This window comes from Cervus canadensis, chromosome 6 (assembly GCF_019320065.1).
Source record: "Cervus canadensis isolate Bull #8, Minnesota chromosome 6, ASM1932006v1, whole genome shotgun sequence".
Lineage (NCBI taxonomy): Eukaryota > Metazoa > Chordata > Mammalia > Artiodactyla > Cervidae > Cervus > Cervus canadensis.
In genome coordinates, this window is record NC_057391.1 from 81,983,806 (window position 1) to 82,008,884 (window position 25,079).

A 25,079-nucleotide genomic window follows, 5' to 3' on the forward strand; every position below is an offset into this window, starting at 1 on the left:
CCTGTTGATTCCTAGTCGTGGTATCTGACTTCCTCCTCTGGCCCCCATGTTCCCAGTGAGGCTGGGAATTAGATCTAGGTCAGCTGATGGTTAGGCATAGACTCATCATCTGGCAGAAGCACTCTGGAAGTCATGTTGTGTACATCCTGCTGCATCTTGTCCATAGGCACAGGTATCCTAGGTCCCACTGTAAGTGAAGCTGTGACTGGTCCTTGCAGTCAGGGGCGCGACCTCCATGTTACATTGCCCACCAGACTCCCACCTACTGGTCAGAGCACCCACTGATGACTGTTGCCTTGAGCTGTGATTTCATTAACAGGTGTCATATGGTAATTTTCTAATTTTCACTCATGACAGAAATTCTTCCATAAAATACTTCCTCTCCAACTGTTTGGTTGCCTGAAATACAATTTATTATACCTGTCATCCTGCTTTTTCCCCTACTCGTCTTTTTAGTTTGAAAATTTTCAAATCTATAGAAAAGTTGCAAGAATAGTACAACAAAACATCCTTCCCATGCTAATGTTTTACTGCACGTGGCTCTTTCCTCATTTTCTATTTTTTTAAATTTTTTTCTGAACTGTTTGAGAGCGGCAGCTGCCTTTGCATTTGCATTACTTAGTACTTGACATATACAGGTTCTCAGTACATATGTCATCATTGAGTCTTTTGGACATTTCTTACAGAGCTCCAGTAATTAAAAAGGGACCAGGTATCCTTGAGCCCTTGACCTTCAGAATTTTCATCAATAGATAAGACTTTGTTTAGCAGTATGGAGAATTTCTTTTCCACATGCTGCCCTGAGCCACAGAGATCCCAGAATTGGTATAACATGGCAGGGGTCCTGAGCGCCATGACTGAACATTTATCTAGCTCTCAATGAGGTTGGTCAGGTATCAGAGATGAGTGTCCAGTGTTGGATGAAATCAGATAAGGCCATAGCACATGATGAGATGGTTGAGAAGGGAAGTCTTAGTAGGTTATTGTACATCCGTTTCCAAAAGCTGTGCCCAGGGCTCGGGCGCTGTGTCCCTGTTACTGAGGCTTTCGGAGATGCCCATGCGAGCCCCTGCTTGAACCTCTGTCTTCGTCTTTGTCTTTACTGCTTCTGCCTTCACATGCGCTTTTCCTCCACATGGCTTCTGAGACACGACAGATTAAAAAAAGGTGGCTTCAGGGCCAAGCAACAAGATACCTTTTTAATGTACACCTTCCATTTGTTCGATCTGTGTGGGCTCCCAAAAAAGGAATTTCTTGCCTTGCTCTCAAGCTATGTTCAGAACCTGGATGGAAAGATGATAAAGGACGATCTAGTTAAGTTTTTTACTTTAATGAACTTAGAGAATTCACAGGGACTTTTTCGGCTTGCTGATTTTGTTTGTGTAGATCATTGAGAATTTCACTGCATTGTTTTTCGCTGTAAATCATTTATGTTCAGTCGGACCTGAAGATGAAATAGATACCAAAACTGCGTCCATTGAAATAACCAGTGAAAAACGTGTCCTCAGGAAGTGGGGAAGAGTGTGTGATTTGTTGAGCTCATTCTGTCCTTGGACTCTCTTGTCTTCAAACGCTTGTACTGTGCTGGTGGCTGGTAGGTAGGGGGCATGAAGGCAGGACTCCGCTGAACTGTCCTTTCCGACTCAGCCCCGAAGTGCGCACGGCCGTGAGGCACGCCGGCAGGTCACTCCCCGTGGGCAGAGGTGAAGGTGAGCATTGGTTCATCCTGCAGACATGTGGACAGAGTGCTGTGCCTGGGCCAGCGCGTGCCCCCAGGTCCAGCTTTGGTAGACAGAACCCCTTTTTGTAATGAGGATATTCTGCCTTTTTGTGGAGTAAGGTCTGCTAAGCTGCTAAGTTGCTTCAGTCGTGTCCGACTCTGTGTGACCCCATAGACAGCAGCCCACCAGGCTCCCCCGTCCCTGGGATTCTCCAGGCAAGAACACTGGAGTGGGTTGCCATTTCCTTCTCCAGTGCATGAAAGTGAAAAGTGAAAGTGAAGTCACTCAGTTGTGTCCGACTCTTTGCGGCCCCATGGACTACAGCCCACCAGGCTCTTCCATCCGTGGGATTTTCCAGGCAAGAGTACTGGAGTGGGTTGCCATTGCCTTCTCCAGGAGTAAGGTCTATTTGACCTTAAAACTCAAATGTAGCTAAGTTGAGAAAGGTGGCTCATTTCATGAAGAGAACTGTGAGAGAGAGAAAGAGTAGGATGCAGAGACAACGCAGGTCCCTACGTTTTAGACATTGTATAACTGCACCCCATGTTTTGCGACATTAGAACTCTGAATTTTTCATTTTATTTTAAATACATTTTATTTTTTTCAACTCTTATTATTATTTTTATTTTATTATTAGAGTATAATTGCTTTGCAATGTTATGTTAGTTTCTGTTGTGTACAACAAAGTGAATCAACTATGTATATATATATATATATATATATACCCCCTCCCTCTTGAGCTGCCCTCCCACATCCCCACCCCAGCCTTCTGGATCGTCACCGAGCCCCGAGCGTAAGCCCCCTGTCTGCACAGTAGCTTCCTGCTGGCTGTTCCACACATGACGGTGTGTATATGCCAGAGCTGCGCTCCCAGTTCGTCCCACGCTCCCTGCTCCCTGCCCTATGTCCACAAGGCCACTCTGTACGTCTGTGTCTCTATTTCCGCCCTGCAAGGAGGTTCATCTGTGCCATTTTTCTAGATTCCCTGTATTTAAAAGATCATGGTATAGAATTCAAAAGATTAAAGAGACTGGGATCGTGAAATTTGCTAAGACAGTAGATCTTAAATATTCCCACTACACACGCACACAAATGGTAACTGCGTGAGAAGATGGATGTATTGATTGTGATCAACATTGTACTCCTTAAATATATATAATCTCAGTCAATTATGCCTCATTAAAGCTTAAAAAAAAAAGAGGCTGGGATATAAAAGGAAAGTTTTTTTCTCTGTTTTTTGTGCCCCCAGATACTCAGATTTCCCTTCCTGTGTCAACCACTGTTCACTAGCTTTATTGAGTTTCCTGCCAAAGATACTCTGTACTTTTACAAAAAATATAAGTTAATGTGTTCTATAACTACGCTCCCCCCCCTCACCAATAAACGGTAGTGTGTCTATTCTGCATTTTTCTTTTATCATATAGCAGTCTTTCTTGGTGATCTTTTGGAATCTCAATACAGAGTAGAACTGCCTCATTTTTAAGGGCTACACAGTACTCCAAAATTTCCTATCTCGATAAAAGTAATCATGAGCAGACAATAGATATGATATTTTCCCGGGCTGTAAAAGTAGACTGGCAGAGTTTATTCATGTAATAGCTGTAACATGACTCTTTAGAAAATATCAAAGGCTTCAGATATGATACATATAAATTCCATGGGCTGGAGAACAAATAGGAAGCCCATCAAAGTTTTTTAAATTGAAGATTGAGAGAGGGGCATTTTCATGCATTGCCATTTGGATCCATAAAAGTGATGTTCTGTGTTATATTCATTGCAGTTTAGGGGCCTAGATGGCTCATCTAGTGTCATAGAACCCAGTTTACTTATGCAAATGACTAAATATGAAATAATTGGAATCTTGCAATTCTGTCAAGTGCCTCCCAGTTGAAGGTGATAGCAGTCTGTTCCTGTAAGCCCCACGTGGAGTAGCATTTGGATACTTCCCTCCCCACTCTGAAAGGTGGAGCAGTCTTTCTGACAGGCAGCCCTGCTCAGGCCCTCCCTGGAGCAGAGGTGAGCGCCTGATGCCCAGGGAGGTGGGGAGGGTGCACCCAGTGACTTGAGATGGGCCTGCTGCCTATGCTTGTGCACCAGGAGGGGACAGCTGAGGCCGGAGGCTACACGGTGCCCAGGAGTTGTGTTTCTAGAGCCCACGCCAGCAGTCCTGCTTCCCAGTTGCCTGTGGGAGACCTGTTGGAAAGGATGCCTAAGACTGCAAAGTAACAGGCTCCAATCCCCACCCTGCCCAGAGCCTGTACCCAGCTTCTCTTCAGGCCTGCAGCTTTTCTTGACGAGTTAAACTACCCTTGAGTTTTATCTTTATGATTGAAAGCCAGGAGTGATTCTAGAGTAGGTTCTTGGCATGTCCTGTGAAGGCTTTGACTTTTGGTCCTTTGCAGTTTCTAGTTTTGCAGAGGTGCAAATTCTCATGTGACCAGAGCTGGGAACCAAGGGTAGGATCATAAAAGATGGAGTCTCTGAGGTTCGGGAAGGGATTGACAGGCCCACAGAGGGGTCCCTTAATTAACAGTAGCCGAAAAAGCACAGCGTCCATGGAATGTTCCTGTGTCTCTCTGGATTATCACTTAGTGCAGAGATCTTGAAACTAGAAGGTTCTGTCCAAATCCTTTCAGATTCTGGTGCCTCTACAATTGCTGCCCTGGGTCTGACTGAACTCCTTCCACTGCTGGGGGATTCAGTGGAAACATTTATATTTTTTTAAAGTCTTTTGTAGTTATATAAGCAAACCAAGGACACTTTAATGATATAAAAAATTCAAACAAGACATGAAGCTAAATTTGCCTGAAACTACCATTTCCTCCAATCCTAGTCATCTCTCTAGAAGTAGCTACTCATAACAGTTCATTGGTATCTTTTACCAACAATAGATATATAATTTTGCACAATAGATACACCTTCAAAAGTATATATATATGTAGTTGTCCCTTGGGATCCAAGGGGGACTGCTTCCAGGACACCCGTAGGTATAAAAATCATCAGTGTTTAAATCCCTTATATCACATGGTATATGTGGTATTTGCATATAACCTACACACATCCTCCCATGTACTTTAAATGATCTCTGCATTACTTATGATTCTTAATACGATATAAATGCTATTTAAATAGTTGTAAATACAATGTAAATGCTATGTAAAGAGTTGGCAGGGTGTGGCAAGTTAAAGTTTTGCTTTTTAAGATTTTTTTTTTTCCTTCATATATTTTCAATCCATGGTTGGTTAAATCCACAGATGCAGAACCCATGGATATGGAGGGAGAACTCTGTGTGTGTGTGTGTGTGTACACATATATATTACACATAAATATACATATATACAAACACACAACATCCCCCCACCCCTGCCATGTTCTTTTAAACAGCTCCTCTTTAGGAAATTTGCAGCTCCATCCTTTGACCCAGAGTCCACCTTCTGGGGCCACACTGCAGAACCGTGTGTGGACAACCCACATGTCGTGCCCACCCCTCTTCCATGGAAGGGGAAACACACACACACAACATTGACTGTGGCTTTTGCCCTGGCTACTGTGCTAAGCACAGTTGTCTTAATTTATCCTCAAAGCCACCCCCCTCCATTAGATAGGTTCTCTTATTATCCCCACTAAAAGACGAGGAAACAAGACTTCAGAAAGGCGGACTAACCCGCTCACGGTCACACAGCCAGGAAGAGCCCGGCAGGATTTGAACCAGGTGAGTCTGACCATGGGTCATGCTCTTCCTCTGGGGCCTTGCCACCTTCCATTTCATGCCCTTGACCCTTGGCGTTGTGTGTTTGCACTGGCTGGAGTCTCAGCGGATGTTCCCTGAGGGCAGAGCAGCACGCAGTGAACATGTGACCCACAGTCGCCTGCCCACAGAGATGGTGAGCGCAAAGGATGCAGTCTACACAGGCCCAGGTCACGCCAGTCACACCGTCAACAGGCCTAGTTAGGCTCATGGTTCAGTTCAGTTAGGCATTCATTCTTTCTAAGCTTGCTGTGCCCTCCAAGAACTGGATCCATCCCCAGGCAGCCAGCTCGGGAGCTGGTTCTAGTTACAGCTTTCATCCGTGACTCCTGCCAGGGCCGAGGGCAGAGTGGTCCATGGGCTCTCAGCCCAGAGCAGGTGCTCCAAGCACTCATGAAATGAAGGCAGGCATCTGCCTGGGAGGCTGTTTCCTGTGCCCACCTTCCCCAGACTCCCCCCTCCCCATCACCCTCCTTCCGGGGGTCACTCCTTCCTACCCTCCCCCGCCCTGTGCCTGTTGGAAGTCGAAACATCTGCCCGTGGTCTAGTCCCATCGCCCTGCCTGTCACCCACTCCCCTGTGACCCTGGCACAGGCGGGTCATGTGGACTCTTTGGGCTGAGGTTCCCAAGGGGTGTGGACTAGATGATCTCGAAGCTCCCCCGTTCAGCTGTAGGATGTCACGATCCTGGGAAATCCCCCATGTTCAGGGCCTGTGGCCCCGGGATTTCTTCCCACCGAGCTCTGTCTGGGAGAGAGTGGGGCGGTCCAGCTTTTCCTGGTGCTCCCAGCTCCACGCCATGGTGCGGCTGTCTCTGCAGCATTAGAGCCGAATGGTCTCTAAGGCCCTGCACAACCTGGGAAGAGTGTCTGCCCGTCTGAACTGTGCTTTCTGGACAGCCGCTCAAGACAAATCATCTCGGTGCATAAACCACGGCCTTGAAATGGAACAGTCGACAGACCCCCCAGCCGCGGCAGGCCTCCCAGGCACAGGGGCCAGAGGAGGGGGCCTGGATGTGCCCCTGTGTGCTTGGAGTGGGCAGAGCCCAGGGGAAACGGAAGCCCGTGGCCTGCCTGGAGGAGTGAAGAAAGTGGGTGGACAAGGTAGAGAAGGCCTGCATGCAGGGCCGTGAGTTCCAGGCATGTGCTTTACCAGGAGCCTTGCACGTGTTGACAGCTGTGACCGGTGGTGCAAGGGACACACGATCACACCTCTTCTGAATGCCTTTCTGATGTGGCACCATCTTGGGGTATTTGCAGATGTAAAACGTCACCCGTTTCTCCCACAGAGGCCTCCTCTTAAGGACTGCCCCAGCTCCACTCTGTATGGTGCGTGCTCCTTCTCTCTAGGCTGGATGGAGTTGCGGAGAGGCCTGTTCAGCTTTCCCCTTGAGTTTGACATCCCTTTATTTTCTGGCAGATTTTGGTGGTGTCACTCATCCATTTCCTGTGAATTGCTCTCTTCTTGTATCCATTTCAAATCATTGCTTTCTCTTATGAGACTATTTATTAAGGTTACCTAATTATGATTTCATGAGGGTGGTTTTTCCATAGGATATGTGTTCCTCCTCACCTGGAATGACTTCTCATTTGCCATCAGTTTTGTTGTATTAGTGAGGTTGAATTCATCTGAGGTTGAATTCATCTGCAAGCAGTGGCGTACATGTGTGCTCAGTCACTCTGTTGTGTCCCACTCTTTGTGACCTCATGGACTTTAGCCCACCAGGCTTTTCTGTCCATGGCATTATCACAGCAAGAATACTGGAGTGGGTTGTCATTTCCTCCTCCAGGGGATCTTCCCAACCCAGGGATCGAAATCCTATCTCCTGAGGCTCCTGCATTGGCAAGCAGCAGAGAACTGTATTAGCAGAGATCCAAATGCAAAGAGATTTATCTCAGAAAATAGGAGGTCCAGGGCTGATGTGGCAGCTCCGTGGTAAAAGCAGGGATGGAACTCTTTCCATCTTCCTGCCCACCATCCTTCACATGTGGGCCTTTGTCATCATGCACATGCCTCATAGTGGTATAATGGCTGCTGTACCTCCAGACCTCACCTCTGTTTTCCAGGCAAGAAGAATGGTGGATGATATGGAGGAGAAGACAAAGGGTTCTTTCCTAGCAAGAATTTGTCTTTTGGAGGTGAGGGGGTAGAATATGCTTTCCAGGGACTGCTGCACCTTTCTCATCGATCAGGAATGTATATGCTCACCCCTCAGTGCAGAAGAGGCTGGGGAGTGGAATATTTTTAGTTAGGCTCATTACCAACTAAAGCAGAATTAGGGTTTGAGTTGAGAGGACGAGGACATGAGTTCTGAGTAGGCACCATGTTGTTTTCTCTGGTCGACCCCATCAGGCCGAGAGACAGAAATCACTGGTTTGGGATTCTTTCTGAGACTGTGTCATGTGATGTAGAGAGTCAGGTGTGCTAAGGAGCATAAAAACAGTCTCACCTAATGCTGGAAGCTTCTTCTTAGAAGTGGGGAATCGTTTGGAAAGGACTCAAAAGGCAGAAAAAGTTGCTTTTGAGACAGGGATAAACAAAAGTGGCTGATGTGAAGGAAGGGAGCCAAGAGGCAGAGAAAGTGAAACGCAGGAGATGGATAGCGCGAGAAGGGTGTGCACTGAGAAGGCTGAGGATGAGCCTGGAGACCGAGTCAGCGTCGTGGGAAGTGGTGGGCAGCTGGCGTGGGGACGGGGGTGTGTGTAGATGGCAGGCAGCTGGCCAGCTGGGGAGGGTGGGTGTGTCTCATTCCTCCAGGGTTGGCTGCCCGGCATGTTGGCTGAGGGGTTCCCAACAGGTTGAGCCAGAGGCAGCAGTGGGAAGCGGGGGAGTGAGGGGGTTAGGAGCAGAAAGTATGAAGCAATGGCTGTGCACACCTAGCCGGCACCCATCTCTGGGCAGGGGTTCAGTTATAGCATTGAGGAGGAGAAAGACAGTGTCTTGAGCACAGAGAGTGGAGACCAGAGTGAAAAGCATCCTCATTATGATTATAATGGCAGTAGCAATGGCTGTTCCCCGTCTCATCCTCTGTGACAAGTACTGTGCTAAATACTTGATGCAAATTAACTTACATGATTCCAGTAACAACCCCGTGAAGCGAAATGTGGTACTATCACCAGTTTTGCAGAGTTTAAGTGACTTGCCCAAGAGCACACAGCCAGTGAATGGTGATGCTCAGCTTCGAACCCTCTGACTCCAGAGCTGGTACTCAGCCAGCTGAGTCCCGGGGCCTCCAGCCCTCCGGGACCGGGAGAGCAGAGCGTTGATTTCTGAGGTGCCCTGTTCGGAGGTCCAGAGGGTCATCAGGTCCTTCTCTCCCACTGCTTAGAGGAAAAGGAAGTAGAAAGGAGTCATAGTCAGGAGAAAGAGAGCCACCGGGGTGGTTAGCAGAGGAGTGGGAAGGGAAGGTAAAGGTTGCCTGTGACGCTGGGAGAGTGTGGCAGGTTTTGACAACACCTAAGAAAAGAGGCTTCCCTGGTGGCTCAGACGGTAAAGAATCTGCCTGCAATGCGGGAGACCCAGCTTCGATCCCTGGGTCGGGAAGATCTCCTGGAGAAGGAAATGGCAACCCACTCCAGTATTCTTGCCTGGAGCATCCCACGGACAGAGGAGCCTGGTGGGCTACAGTCCATGGGGTCACAAAGAGGCAGACACGACTGAGTGACTTCACTTCACTTCTTCAAGAAAAGAGGGCTTCCCAGGTGGGCTCAGTGGGTAAAGAACCCACCGGCAATGCCGGAGATGCGAGTTCAGTCCCTGAGTCGGGAAGATCCCCTAGAGGAGGGTATGGCCACCACTCCAGTGTTCTTGCCTGGAGCATCCCACGGACAGAGGAGCCTGGTGGGGTATGCTCCCTAGGGCTGCAGAGTCAGACATGGCCGAAGTGACAGCGCACCAGAAAAGGGAAGGGAGGACCAAGGAGGAAAATGTCTTAAATTCTTCAGTAGGAAGAGAGTTTGCGTTATTGTTGTCTCTAGAAATGACTGAATAAGGGAGAAGGGTCTCCCCGCTTCCTTTCCTGCTGTTCCCTTCCTCTTTCCCTGCCCTCCTCCTCCCTTCCTCCCATTTCCGCTTTGGTTTTGTTTTCCCCATATGTTGACTTTGGTAATCTCCAAACCAGCACATGACAGAGATTGAAATTTTAGGGCTGGGTTAAACCAGTTGTGGAGATTGGGAAGATTCCCCCGGAGAAGGAAATGGCAACCCCACTCCAGTATTTTTTGCCTGGAAAATCCCATGGTCACAGGAGCCTGGTGGGTGACGGTCTGTGGGGTCGCAGAGTCGGCACGACCTAGCGGCTGAGCACATAAACCAGTTGTGGGAAAGGGGCAGCTGGGGAGGTTGTCAGAGTAGGAAATGGTTTTCATGGGAACAGACTGGGGGTGGGGGCCAGTAGAGGCAGGGTCAGTGTCATTCACAGAGCCGAGGGGGGACCTGGGAGGTCACGAGGTGGGGCCCCTTCGGTTTGGAGATGGAGAAAATGAGGCCTGGGGTGGTTAAGTGGCTCGGGGGTAGAATCTTAAGACTTAGAAAAGCCGGCAGATGTCACCTTGCCCCGCCGCCCAAGGTCGTCCAGCTAATTAGTGTAACAGAATGTGCCTCTCGCTCTGCAGCCATGCCATTCTCAAACCTGGAGAGCGGCAGGCATCCACCTCAAGTTCATGAAAAGGCCGTGCGCTACACTATTTGTGCAACAGCGCGTCTGTGAGAATAAAACCCGTCTTTACTGTGGTCCTCCGGGACCCTCGCAGAAATGAGATGTTGATCATATGAAGCAATCTTACTGAACCAAAAAAAAAAAACTTTCAAGGAAAAGAAGTTGTGTCCCCTGAGCCAGCCCGTCTGCTAAAGGGGGATGTGCCGCTTCGCAGAGTGAGCCGGCTGAAAGCCAGGAGGGAGCGATGGGGGCGCCCGCCATTGGTTAGAATTCTCCTGGCATACATGATCTCCTTGTTCTCCCTTTGATGGATTCAGTCTCTCAAAAATAAAATGCATCTGTGAACATCATACCTGCCTTTTCCCTTCTCTTTTTAGTTCTTTATTGAGAAGTAACTGAAAGCAGTTTTCATTGTCGAAGCCGCAGCCTGGGCAGACGTAGGTATAATTTATGCACACGATATAGAACCCCTTTCTTATAAGCTCGGTTCTTTTCTGGTCTGATGGGTCTTCTGGTGGTTTTACTTTTTGTCCCGTCTACCCTCACCACCGCTGGTTACTGGGGGCTAGGCCTCTTTCTCCTGGTTTCCCAGCGGTCATCGCACAAGAGGCCATATTGAGAAGTGCCTGAGTATCCTCGGTTCTGTACTTGGGAGTCCCTGGGTTGGATCCTGAGCCTTCCAACAGGCTGCCCCACGCAGTACCCTGCCAGGCCGCGGGAGGGCCTTGCACACCAGCAGTGGAGGGGGGCCACCTCTAGGGGCAGGTGCCGCCGCACCACCTTCCATGTGGGTAGCTTCTCACTGGGGGAGTCCCAGTGTGATTGCGGGCCTATGGGGGACCTCAGGATGCAACGGAAAGACAGAAAACAACTAGTGAGTGACTAAAAGGAAGTCTCTACCAGTTGCTTTATTATGGAGAAGAAAATTCTAGGAGAAGTAAAAGATACAACCCATTCAGTGTAAATCAACTCTAGTTTTTTTTTAAATGGACTGAAATAAAGGTTTTCAGAAGCACTGATGAAACGAAGATCATGGCATCTGGTCCCATCACTTCATGGGAAATAGATGGGGAGACAGTGGAAACAGTGGCTGACTTTATTTTTCTGGGCTCCAAAATCACTGCGGATGGTGATTGCAGCCATGAAATTAAAAGATGCTTACTCCTTGGAAGGAAAGTTATGACCAACCTGGACAGCATATTAAAAGGCAGAGACATTATTTTGCCAACAAAGATCCATCTAGTCAAGGCTATGCTTTTTCCCGTGGTCATGTATGGATGTGAGAGTTGGACTATAAAGAAGGCTGAGTGCCGAAGAATTGATGCTTTTGAACTGTGGTGTTGGAGAAGACTTTTGAGAGTCCCTTGGACTGCAAGGAGATCCAACCAGTCCATCCTAAAGGAGATCAGTCCTGGATGTTCATTGGAAGGACTGATGTTGAAGCTGAAACTCCAATACTTTGGCCACCTGATGTGAAGAGCTGAGTCATTTGAAAAGACCCTGATGCTGGGAAAGATTGAGGGCAGGAGGAGAAAGGGGACGACAGAGGATGAGATGGTTGGATGGCATCACTGACTCGTTGGACATGGGTTTGGGTGGACTCCGGGAGTTGGTGATGGACAGGGATGCCTGGTGTGCTGCAGTTCATGGGGTCGCAGAGTCAGACACGACTGAGTGACTAAACTGAACTGAACTGATGAAAGTTTGCCCCCTGACTTTGTTGACCAAGGTCCATATAGTCAAAGCTATGGTTTCTCCAGTAGTCATGTATGGATGTGAGAATTGGACCAGAAAGAAGGCTGAGCACCGAAGAATTGATGATTTTTCAACTATGGTGCTGGAAAAGACTCTTTAGAGTCCCTGGGACTGCAGGGAGATCAAACCAGTCAATTCTAAAGGAAATCAACCCTGAAGATTCATTGGAAGGACTGATGCTGAAGCTCTAGTACTTTGGCCAACTGATATAAAGAGCCAACTCATTGGAAAAGACCATGATGCTGGGAAAGATAGAAGGCAGAAGAAGGGATGACAGAGGACAAGATGGTTGGATGGCATCACTGACACAATGGACATGAGTTTGAGCAGGCTCCAGGAGATGGTGAAGGACAAGAAGGCTGGCATGCTGCAGCCCGTGGGGTCACAAAGAGTCGGACACGACTGAGCAACTGAACAACAACAAAAATGACTTGTGGAGCCGTCATTTCCACTTGTTTTGGTTACCACAGCCTGTGTCATTTCACTCTTCATCCTTGTGGCCACATTTCCCAGAGACCAGCCCTACGTCTCAAAGTTGCTGTCTCTCCCATTGGCTTTCAGTCCCCTCCAGTTATATCAGCAGGAAAGTCTCAGTTTGCACCTCGTATTTCCTTAATACCTTTCTAACCTTGCTAATCTACCTTTTTAACAAAGGAGAAATATGCCATAGGCTCAGTCTTTGGCAAATAGCAATATGTAGCTGTAATAAAGTTGTGTTTTGTTTAAGCTGTGATGTTTTTTTGTAACTACCTTCTCTATGGTTGGTAATGCAGAATTTCCATTGAGAATGTAAAGTTTTCTTTTAAGGAAATTAAAGTAAAAGTAAGGAGTCAACGTATAAAGTAGTTGCAGGAAGTCCACTTACAACAGAATACGTGAGGGTGGCATGTGAGCGTGGCAGATGTTTCGGCAGCACTTCTTCCCAGAGGTTTTTCCTCCCCATCCTTCTCCAGCAGGAAGGATGACTGAGCGTCTCCCACTTAACAAAAGCTGCTTTTGTGTTGCCAGATATGTGGTAGGTGGCCTACATTGTGCCCTCTCTCAATTGTCTTAGTAACCTGAAGGGGAAGGAAGGAGCCCAATGAAAATGTGTAGCCCCCCGTTCCAGCCCTGAGCGGTGTCAGCATCTGTGTTTCTGGGGTTGATACCTGCGTGGAAGAGCATCTTGTTCCAGTCCGTCAGCACGTCCAGCCAGTTCCTCCGCCCTTCCCTTTCTCAGCCACCACCCTTTGTATTTCAGCTGCACCAGCTGCCCTGCAGTTCTCTGAGCACACCTGGCCCTCTTACGCCTCCTGCCCTTATTCAGGTTTTTTCCTCCTGCGACTTTCCTGCCAGTCTCAAGCACGTTTCCTAGGGAGTCTCTCCGGCGTCACCCAGCTGGAAGGAGTAGTTCTGTCTTTAGCGCTGCCATGATGTTTTGCTCTGAGCTCACTTGCTCTTTTGGGCTTCCCGGGTGGCTCGGGCAGTAAAGAGTCTGCCTGCAGTGTGGGAGACCCAGGTTTGATCCCTGGGTTGGGAAGATCCCCTGGAGAAGGGAATGACTGTGCACTCCAGTACTCTTGCCTGGAGAATCCCATGGACAGAGGAGCCTGGTGGGCTACAGTCCATGGGGTCACAAGAGTCAGATACAATTGAGTGATCAACACACTTGTTCTGTTAAATCTGGGCCGTAATAGAAGCAGCAGTAGGTGAGGAATTGTTGATTTCTAGTTCCAGCTGTGTGTCCACCTCACTTTGGGGCTGTAATGAAGTTGCTTTGGCATCTCCTGGTCTCTTACTTCCTCTTACATACCTACAAGATGCGCAGGTGGCAGGGTGGCGGCAGTCTTTCAGGCACTGCGGGAGGTAAGAATTCTGGAGGCATTACTGCCATCTCTATAATGTCCTTTTTATGCAGTCCAATTGTAAAATCCTGAGCAAAAGATCCGCAGATCCCAACACCCGCCGTTTTTTCTGAATAAGTGTTCATTCAAGGTACCTAAGATCTAGAGGTGTGAGCTCTTCAACTTTTTGGTTTATTCATATCAAGCATATGCATATTATATGTTCCCATAATTATTTTTTAGCTACTAAGACTGCTTCTGTATATTTCAATCTTTTTTTTTCTTCCTGATGGATATGCTTCTTTCAAGTTTGACTTGGAACAAAGATGTTGTTTTGAATCTGACCAGCAGGGGGCAGACTTCACCCAGGAATTGCCGTGTAATTCCCCATCCCTTCCACTTGGTAGGGCTTGGGAATCTACAGATAGGATTTGGAGGTTTTTGTCTTTCTACTAGACACCTTGTTTGCTGATAATGCCAGTAGGAGCTAACTGTACAGTAAGGTGATATAAAATTCCAAAGTGCCAGAATTTGGGTGCTGGGGGAGTTCGTGTTTGTTTTTAAAAAGAAAGGAAAACGAACAATGCCTCGAAAAACATTCTAGACACTAAATGCATGAATGGCAAGAATTAGGAACCCGGGGGAAAGAGTGGGGGTTTCAACTTTCAGGAGAGATTTTCAATGAGAAGAAATCTTTTAGCCGAAGAAATCTTCAGTTCATGAGAACTATCTGGTTGTTAATCAGTATTGTAGGTGGGGGACACTTAGAGCAGAGAGACCCCAGTTTAGCGGTCCACTGCCTAATGCTGAATGGAGCTGGTAGGTGAGATTACAATGGAAAATTTCTCGTCTGCTCAGATTCGGGTTTTTGCTGTGAAGGCTCATTTGCTGGGTCATACAGTTTATAAAGTAGAGCCTCGATGTTGGATGTACTGGTGATGTGTTATATGATCTGGGACAAATGACTTCCCCTCTCTCACATCTTGGTAAAACTGACCTCAGCGAGGTTTGTGAGATTTTTATTGGACATTTAAGAATTATGACAGTTGAAAACCTCGCAAGAAAGTGGTATTTTGCCTGCCTTTCCTCCAGAGGAGTGATATGTTTTGAAAATATAAGGTAGCTTTAGCTTCACTTTAGCTGGTCTCTCACTCCTGCTCTTGCCCTTGCTAAGTATTTACGAATTTGGTCCCTGGCTGCAGAGTTTCTTCTTTTTATCATGGGAGCCCTGTAAGCCCCCTACGGTGGCTTTAGCACTTCTCTCATGGGCAACAAGTTGCACTAGTAACCACTTGTCCAAACCCTTCACATCCCTCGCTGGTTAGAGGCCGTGGCCCAGGTGGGGTGGGCTGATAGAGCGTCTTCCACTGGGCACTTCCATGTCTAACTCTTTGATCTATTTTAAGCCTGTGCTGTCTTGCAGCAGGGAGGTGAGTCTAGGGTCCAATATGTGCTATGGATATTAAGAGACTTCAAGGACACTTCCCCCCATTTATCCCAGTTATGTCCCCTGCTAAAATAGGTTAACGGTGTCTAATTAACCACTGAACATTGTCATGCTGCATAAAGATAGCATCCTGGCTGTTCTCTGAGCCGTGGTACTTTATCTCCATTTAGATCTCTGCGGTATTCCATTAAACTCGAGAGCAACATTTTAACTGAGATGATGTCTACATTAGGGCCGCCTTTCACCCTTCAGCACGTGACCCGTGTAGGCAGCAGCTGAGGCCTGCCTGATGCAGGAGGGCAGGCAGAGGAGATGGGCCGCACAGGCGGGGAGGGTTTTCACATTGAGGTCCTTCTCTGCCGCTGAGCCCCAGGGTGAAACCGAGCATCCGGTATCGGGCCATGGTTCTGTGTGGCTGCAGGCATGAGATGTGCCGGAAGCCATCAAGCTTGTCCTCTGCTGACCAAAATCATTTCCAGTGCATGTCAGCGTGGTCTCTAAATGTCAAAAGAAAGGAATTGCATCTGAGCAGAGGAAGTTTGGAAAGGTGAGAACATGGAGGGAAGGGTGACCTGGCTAGATGGGGTCTCCTGTCTGCCATTACGTGAGCTGTCAGGTTGTAAATAAAAATACACGAACAGTCAGAATAATTAGGCCAACATTAACTACCCCATGGCACGAAGCTGCCTTGCTACTCTAAGGCGAAAGTCTTACAGTCTTATATGCTCGTCTCATCATGGAAAGTGTGAATTGAATTTGAAGCAGAATGTAGAATGAGCCCTTCCCCTGGTCAGTAGAGCTGCCTGCATGCCTGTATCACGTAGGGGTTAAGAACTGGAATTTGCATTCTGGCCCAATCACTTTCCAGCTGGGTGACTTTAGTGAAATTAACTTTACTTCTCTGAGCTCCAGGCTCCTCATCTATAAAAGGGAGCATATTAAAGAAGATAATGTGATAGATAAATAAGGTAATATGTAAATGTGTAATGCTTATATAGTGTTATATAACACTGATATATAAATAAGAGTGCCTAGCACCCAGCAAGCTCTATAAATGTTAATTGTTGCTATCATCAGTCATCAGCCTTACAGGTCTGTGGGGGCGAGGGCCTGGGAAGGGTCTTTTCCCTGAGAATTGAGGGTGAATGTGTGGAGCTGAGGAGGAAACACCTAGTGTGGATGGTGGAGAAACAGAGGTGAATGCCAGGAGGGGACCGATTGAGTGTGGAGCTGGAGGGCTGGGCTTTAAAGAAAGTAGGGAAAAACCAGGGGACTTTTCTGTTGGTCCAGTGGTTAAGACTCCTCTCTTCCAACGCAGGGGACACAGGTTCGATCCCTAGTCAGGGAACTAAGATCCCACATGCTGTGTGGCACAGCCAAAAGATAAAAACAAATAAAAATAATTTTTAAATAAAGTAAAGTAGGGAAAACCGGACAATGCCCCTAACCTTCAAGTCTCCACTTGGGAACTCAGTGTTTAAAGAGCAGACAGCTTCATGTGAAGCTGAGCAATCTTAGTGACTTGAAAATCTCCACACAGAGAGGGCCATGGTTCCCCTTCTTGGCAAGTTACCGACCAGATCCAGCCGTCGCTCTCTGCAGAGCAGGAGACCAGGGTGCCCTTATTCCCGTCACCCTGTCTCCCCAAGGTGGGAGGTGAGGGAGAACATGTGCTCTCATTGTCCGGAGTTAAAGCTCCATTCTGCAAAATGGCCAAAGCAATCAGCAAGTGATGGAGTAGCTCTTAAAAAGAAACCTGGCATTTAATTAACTTTTCAAAGTGCTGGTTCAGCAACCTCTGTGTTTTACATTTTGAATATTGAACAAGCATCTCTAATCGGATCTGAATTGCTTCTGGGCCTCCCCGGGTGGAGGGCACCTGCTGAGCTTTTGAACACCAGGGAATCCCAGCTGAGTCTCGGGAAAGCCAGTCCAGGGTCACTTGGGAATGGAACCTTTAGTCCGTGAGGCCATTTCCTTCCTCCCCTCAGCCTGTCACTTGTGTTAGGAGGAAGGGCTTCCCTGGTGGCTCAGGTGGTAAAGAATCTGCCCGCAGTGCAGGAGACCCACGTTCGATCCCTGGGTTGGGAAGATCCCCTGAAGAAGGGAATGGCTATCCACTCCAGGATTCTTGCCTGGAGAATTCCATGGATAGAGGAGTCTGGTGGGCTCTAGTCCATGGGGTCACAAAGAGTTGGACACGACTGAGCGACTAACACACAGAGGAGAAAGCAGGCGACTCGGAAGGACGAGGCAAAAAGGCTTACCTCCTGCTGCTTAGCAGCTAGCAAGTTCAGCCTGCTCTCTGACATAAGGTTTCAGGCAGTGATTCTCACGTCCATGACTGGGTTCCTCTTCTAGAAATTACTCCCTCAGGGGGCCTGGGGTGATGCCTAGCACATGGACACTGCAAAAGCTTCCCAGGGGTGATTCTCTTGTGGTCCACTGGTTAAGAACTCCTCGTGTAAAGGGTTCTCTCAAGCTTTCAATGAGCTGTCTGTTGTCTCCTGTAAATATGGAAAACATGTGAGCCCAGTAAGTCCAAGCATCGCTTGGGGAGCCCCAGGGACAGCTAAGAATTAGCGGGTACCTGCTTTTGCAAGGGCTCGGGGCAGCGTGTTTGGAATCTAGGGTGGCAGGTGGGAGATGGGGAGTCTCGTTTCAGCCTCACTGCCCACCGGCTCTGTGACGTGGACAGAAGCACGTGGCGCCCTTGGTCCCAGTCTGTGTGACATGGTGCTCCTGGAGCCTGCGGCTGCCTCATGTCCAGCACTGATGCTGATAGACACGAGAGTCCCTGACGATCCCAGAGCGTGCTGGGTCTCTACACAGTGGGCTCACCAGTATGATAGTTGCCAGGTTCCCAAACCGTCTCACAGCACTTCTGGGGAAGCTACAAGGGCGATGAGTGACCAGAAGCCCGGGGCGGAGCTGGCTGCCGCTCTGCAGTCCTCCCGCCTCAGGGTTGGACCAGCTCACACCGTGTCCCCGGAAATGTGTCTGCGAGGAAGAGATGACCCAGAACCTCTGTCTCCTCCGTCAGCCTCCACCCACCCACACAGCCTGGGAAAGACAGGACTGCAGCCCCACGTCCTTCCTTCTCCGGTTACCTACTGGGCAGTGATAGAACACCATGTTTTCATTTTTTTTTTTAACCTGTCACTAGCAATTTTAAAAATACTCTACATCATGACAGGGTATACCTATATATATAAACCTAAAAAAAAAACTTACGTGATATTTATCTTTACGATTTGCAATACACTCTCTTCACTATTCTTTGCTATTGAACAAAAAGAAAGATTAAAAAAGAAAGGCTGGTGATGATCCTCTAAATGGGTTTCACGGCTCACTAATGGGTGACGACCTGTGGCTTGAAAATCCTTGTGCTGGATTCAACGTCACCGCATGGCCTGAGGTGCCACTGGGGACCGACTGGGCAGGTATAGTAAATCTGTGAAGTGAGGATTATTTCAGAAGAGCACCTTAAATTTTATCACTGAGGTACAGAAGTTATTTGCATAGTCACAGTTCTGTAAAGAAAGGAACCCTCTGCCTGTTTTCCTGAAGCGTGCGTCCCACTGCCTTTTGCTTTCTCACTTTTGGTAACTGCGCAGCAGCTGCAGGAAATACTTCACCTGCTCCTTCACTTCTGTTGGAAAACTGGCACCGCAGGTTCATGATGAACACCTAGTTCAGTTCAGCTCAGTCGTGTCCGACTCTGTGACCCCACGGACTGTAACACACCAGGCCTCCCTGTCCATCCCTAGCTCCTGGAGGTTACTCAGACTCATGTCCATGGAGTCAGTGATGCCATCCAGCCATCTCATCTTCTGTCGTCCCCTTCTCCTCCTGCCTTCAATCTTTCCCAGCCTCAGCTAGTAGGGACCCCCCAGTTCTAAGAGGGCGGAACTCAGGCTCCCAGTGGGGAGAGGGTTGGGCACAGCCCAGCTTCCCCGAGTTTTCCTTAAGGGAGTGTAAGTGCAGTATTGCCAGGGTTCATATTTGAAGAACTCAGAAATCCAGATTTTTTTTTTTTAGTACAAAATATACCAATTTGGACACCAAATTCATGTGAAAACAGAACAAAATGAAACCAAATCAAAATCAGCAGTGTTGTGGCGTGGCCCAAACTTACCTGAAGCTCGGGTACAGCCTGAAAGTGGCCCCTTGTTCTACAGGCAGGGTTTCATGCCGTTTCTCTGGGGCCCCACCCAGGTTCCCACTAGGCTTTCCATCTCCCAAACAGAAAGCTCACCCAGAACCTGCTATTTCTGGCAGGAGAGATGGAGAGACAGACAGAATGCCACCTGAGGACATCCCCGCCCTCCATCCCTGGGGACCGTGGTCTCTAGTTCCAACTCCTTCCCTGCAGGAGGCAACAAGATGCTCGAAGATCCTGGGCTACCCCGAGAGTGGGACGGAGCAGGACGTGGGCTCACCAGCAATTACACCGATTCAGATGATGAGTGAATAAATGGCAATTAATCAGCCTTCCCCTGAAGAGTAGCCTTATCGTTATGGTTTCCTTCTGACCGAGTCACTGCTGCTGCTTCCCCTGGCACAGGGCTTCGGAAGGAACGATTCTGTTAAGACTCCTGAGGGTAACCAGAGATGGCACTGCCCCTTCTGTAGAGTGAGAAGGCGCTGGCCTGGGAGACCACCCTCCTGTAGTCTGTTCCTCCCCTCTGATCCCGGTTTCCATCCAAGCCCTCCTGCTGCTGGTGACAGAGGACCAGGTCCTTCGGACAGCGGGTTTATAGTGTTCAACTTCACCACGACAGTCAGGGGCAGTGGTCCCAGGGCTTACTTTCCCGTTCCCCTCTTGGGGAGAATTATTTGCGTTTTTGCAGAAGGTGCCGGTTGGTTCCGAGGTCACTTTTCCTGGGGAGGGACTTCTCAGGCATCCAGCCATTATGGCATCGCCGTCACCCTGTGCCCGCACTGATCATGGTGATTGATCTCTGACTCAAAAGAATTCATAAAAAAAACAAATACTCTGTTATGACAGAGATCGTCACACATACAGAAAAGTAATCTCCGTGTAATGCACACTCAAGCTCCCAGGAATTCTAATCCAAGCAGGTCACTACTGAGCCTCTGAGAAATGGTGGTCTTAAGTCTTCTAAGTAAGACTGGCTAAAGGCTGAAGACCGTTAAAGTTAAGATGTATTCCCCCTCCCCTAGACAGCTGATCCAGAAATCTCTCACTGCTGGGCCCAGCGATCCGCATGTCTGACAAGCTTCCCAGATGATTCTAACACACGTTCAGGCTGGAGAACCCGGGCCTCACATAAGCATGTGAATAGGCCACCATCACTCACAGGGCCTTGCGGTCCTTCCAGTGGGGGAGGCAAGAAGTCAGGCTTGAACTGCACAGCTGGTTCATCCCCTTCTGCTCACGGGGAGCTTCATGTGTTAGCACAACAGCTCCAAACGAGACCCACGGCCTCAGTCCTAAGAGTGTGCTCCTGTAAATTGATCAGTTCATTGTTGAAAGAAAAAGAAGGCACGGTATCATCCACACTGCTTTTGAGTTTTAAGCTTCTCCTTCAATTTAAGCACTTGAGCTCAACAACTTAATGGGGAGACATGCTGAAAAAAGGACATAAGAAGGCATTACCGTCATTGTCTCTCATCGGTTGTGGGCCTTGGTCTATAAAGAGGAATCCAGACAAATAGATCACTTGAGTTATTCTCATTTTACCCCAGTATTGAAACACCCCGCCAGCGTGCCACACCAGTGCAGAGACTAGCAGGTTCTCATAAACTTTGTCTCTCTCTCTTTTTCAGGTCAAGAAGGAGGGCTTCTAAAGAAATAGAAGAGTATGTTTCCAGTATTCTTATGGCATCCTGTGTGACCCTAGTCAGCCATGCGGTCTGTGTGGTCCTCATCAATTCAGCCTTTCTTGAATGTAGCATCTGAAAATAGACAATAGGGAGCGGGCTGGGCTCGGGCAGGAGATCGGAGCGCTAGTCAAGGGCTCAGCGAATGCTGCTTCTGCAGCTGAAGGGCTGGACTCTGGCGTCAATGCCCATGTCCTGTCTCCCACCCTCTGGTTCTTAGATGGTACATTCAGGTGTCAACAGTACTGGCCCTTAGGTTCTGCTTTATCGACGCAGATGGGCAGAAGTAACACCAGCCTTCTAATCCTAGCCTCCTCCCCAGACATATCAAAGAGAAAAAAGGCAGGTTTCTAGGTGAAGACGGAGTGTGCAGGTAGGGCCACCGGGCTCACACCTATGGGATGGGAGGAGCATCCCTTCGCAGTTGGTGTGATGCTGCTGATGGGATGGTACAGCTTGTGCGCCGTGCGCAGACCGACTGATGAAGCAGGTCTGACCGGGCTGCTGGAGGAAGGTGGGTCCAGAGACATTTTCACCTAGGAAAAGGAATGGAAGCAGTCAAAATGTAATAGGTTGTTCCTTACTGTGTTTGAAACTCACTTCCTCCTTTCTTTTCCTTCTTTTTGGGGGGCAGCCGCCGCCTCAGAGAGCAGAGCCTGGATAGATCAGATGACGGAGGAGGTAAGATGCCCGTGGAGGAAGTCAGAAGGGCTTCCAGAGACATCCCAGAGCATCTCCTGGGCTACAGCAAGGTGCCACTTGCTGCAGGCTTTACTGGACACATCCCTGTGGCCTCGTCCTAGCCTGTCAGTTGCATCTCTGTGCCTGGCCGAGTGCTGCCGCCCCTGCCTGGGGTCCCTCCCCACTTCCTTATCCATTAATCCTCCTCATCCTTCAGCACTCAGCCGGAAGCATCACCTCCTCTGAACTGTCTTCCCTTTCCATCCCACCCTCTCTGACTCAGGTATTGTTTCTCCATGAGCCCACAACCTCCTGGGCAAACCTCCTCTGTAATGACCACCCCCACAGCAATAGTAGCTGGTACTTACTAGCTCTTTATTATGTCTCAGGCACTGTTCTCCCAATTTATAGATGCTAAAGCATTTCATTTTCATAGCAGCCCTCCGAGGTAGTACTGTTATTATCCCCCTTTTATATTTGAGGAAGCTAAAGTACAGAGAGATTGAGTTGCCTGTGGTCACAGGGCTAAGTGACCCTCATGCTTTTTAACTCTCTATTGGCTCAGTTGTTCTTCCCACCAGGCTGTAAAAGCTCCTTGATAGTGGACACCGTGCCTCATTTACCTTTGCATCTCTAGTGCATGGCACCTAGTTGGTTAAAGGCTGACGCTGTAAATGAGGGAGAAATAGCACTTCAGTGGCCAGCAGCCATGTCACAGCTGAAGCCTGTGTTCAAAACTCGAGAAGAGATAAAGTTTGTGTGTACCTTTTGCAGGAAACCTACTAGAGGGGAGGTTATCTTTAGGACCTGAATGATCAAAGCCTCTTTTTTAACTCACATATTTACCATTTCCTCAGTCTGTTCCTTTGTGTAGAGCTCAATTTCCATCTAGTATCATTTTCCTTGTGCCTGAAGCACTTCGTGTAACATTTTATTTTTTTGTAGAGCGGGTCCTCTGGCAACAAATTCTCTCAGTCTTGTTCATCTGAAAATGTCTTTACTTTTCAGCCGATAAAGAATTCTGGGCTGACGACTCTGTTTTTCCTTTTAGTCTTTTAGATACTCAGTTCATTGTCCTTTGGCTTGCTTTGTCTGCTGAGAAGTCAGTGGTCATCCTTATCTTTGTTCCCCTGTATGCACTGTCTTTTTCTCCTGCTTTTAAGACTTATTTTCCCTTATCTGTTATTTTCAGCAATTTGGTCACGATGTGCCTTGTTGGGGTTTACTTTGGGTTTATCCTGCTTGAACATCTTGAGTCTGTGGATTTATGGTTTTCATCAGATTCAGATAATTGTGGCCATTGTTTCTTTTGGTTTAATTGAAGCGTGGTTGATGTACAGTGTTATGCTGGTGTCAGGTGTGCCATGTGTTGGTTTGACGTTTGCATCCATTAGTGATCTCATGATAAATCTCTCCCCATGCAAGTTACTACGATTTTATTGACCATATTCCTTATGCTGTATATAACTTCCCAGTGGTTTATTGACTTTATCACTGGAAGTTTGTACCTCTTAATCCTGTTCCCCAATTTCACCCCACCCCCTGCTCTGGCAGCCACCTGTTTGTTCTCTGTGTGTAGAAGCCTGTTTTTGTTTCCTGTTTGTTTTGTTTTTTAGATTCCACACATAAGTGAGATCATATGGTATTTGTCGTCCTCTGTCTGATTTATTTCACTTAAGCCTAACACCCTCCAGGCCCATCCACGTTGTCACAAACAGCAAGATTTCATTGTTCATGGCTGAGCAGCATTCCACTGTGTGTGTGTGTGTGTGTGTGTGTGTCTGTGTCTGTGTGTGTGTGTGTGCATATATGTGTCTGTGAGTGTGTGTGTGTATCTGTGTGTGTGTGTGCATATATGTGTCTGTGAGTGTGTGTGTGTGTCTGTGTGTGTGTGTGTGTGTCTGTGTGTGTGTGTCTGTGTGTCTGTGTGTGTGTGTGTGTCTGTGAGTGTGTGTGAGTGTGTGTGAGTGCATATATGCTGTGCTAAGTCGCTTCAGTCGTGCCTGACTCTTTGCGACCCCGTGGACTGTATCCACCAGGCTCCTCTGTCCATGGGATTTCCCAGGCAAGAATCCTGAAGTGGGTTGCCATTTCCTTCTCCAGGCGATCTTCCTGACCCAGGGATCGAACCTGGGTCTCCTGCGTCTCCTGCATTGGCAGACGGGTTCTTTACCACTAGCACCACCTGGGAAGCCCCACATATATTTACACTGTATATATATATAGAAGCAACTTAGCACACAGCGCACATAGATACATACATATACACACACACGTGTATATATACACGCACATATACACACACATAAATGTATATATATGCGCGCACACACATATACACACATGTATATATGCACATACACATATACATGCACATACATGTATATACACATGCATACACATATACACATACATGTATGTGTATATACACACATACATGTATATATACGCACATATACACATACATGTATATGCACACATACATGTATACATGCACATACATGTATACACACGCATATACACATACATGTATATATACACATACATGTATACACATGCATGTATTTGTATATGTACGGGTGTGTGTGTGCTGTGTGCTAAGTTGCTTCAGTCATGTCCAACTCTGCGACCCTTCGACTGTAGCCTGCCTGGCATTTCTGTCCATGGGATTCTCCAGGCAAGAATACTGGAATGGGTTTGCCATTTCCTCCTCCAGGGGATCTTCCTGACCCAGGGATCGAACCCTGTGTCTCTCAAGTCTCCTGCATTGGCAGGCAGGTTGTTTACCACTAGCGCCACCAGGGAAGCCTTGTATATGTATGTGTGTGTGTATATATACACACACACCATATCTTCCTTATCCATTCATCTATCTGTGGACACTTAGGTTGTTTCTCGAATCCCGGCCACCTAAACTTTGACCTGTGTCTCCTCAACTCAGCCAGACCTCCCCGTGCCCCACTCGGCGTTCCCTCCCCTGTACCAGTGCCCAGGAAGCACCTCTAAGCCAAAGCCAGGGTGACTGCAGGGCCCGCTTCATTCATTTCCCTTTCCTCGGGGATCTCAGTTCTGTGTTACCTCTTGTCCACTGTGTGAAAACAGCTGTTTCTTGTATTTTTTCCAGTTTTCCGATTGTTTATTTGGGAGGAAGGCAAGTCTGGTACCAGTTACTCTCTCATGGCTAGAAGTGGAGTTCCAAAGCCTTCTATTCGTTAACCTTTGCATGTGACCAAGGTGAAGGGGAGAATTAAATCTGTGGAACATAGGTGATTCTCTGTGCCATAGCTATGCACAGGATTAGAGTGAGAGTCACATAGGACAGTTATGAGTGTGCCAGGCGGGCGGTTAAAACACAGGTTCCCAGAGCTGGGGGGACGTGCGCACACTGCTGTGTTTAGAG

General features: G+C 48.0%; 1 protein-coding gene across 1 annotated transcript in view; it reads left to right on the top strand.

Moving 5' to 3' along the window:
* The window catches only part of IFT43 (intraflagellar transport 43), a 106,012-nt gene that overhangs the window by 53,820 nt on the left and 27,113 nt on the right, over positions 1 to 25,079 (top strand). The window contains exons 4-5 of the mRNA XM_043472609.1: positions 20,945 to 20,977; positions 21,633 to 21,679. Of these exons, the coding sequence (XP_043328544.1) occupies positions 20,945 to 20,977; positions 21,633 to 21,679 (80 nt within the window). The remainder of the gene's footprint in view (positions 1 to 20,944; positions 20,978 to 21,632; positions 21,680 to 25,079) is intronic.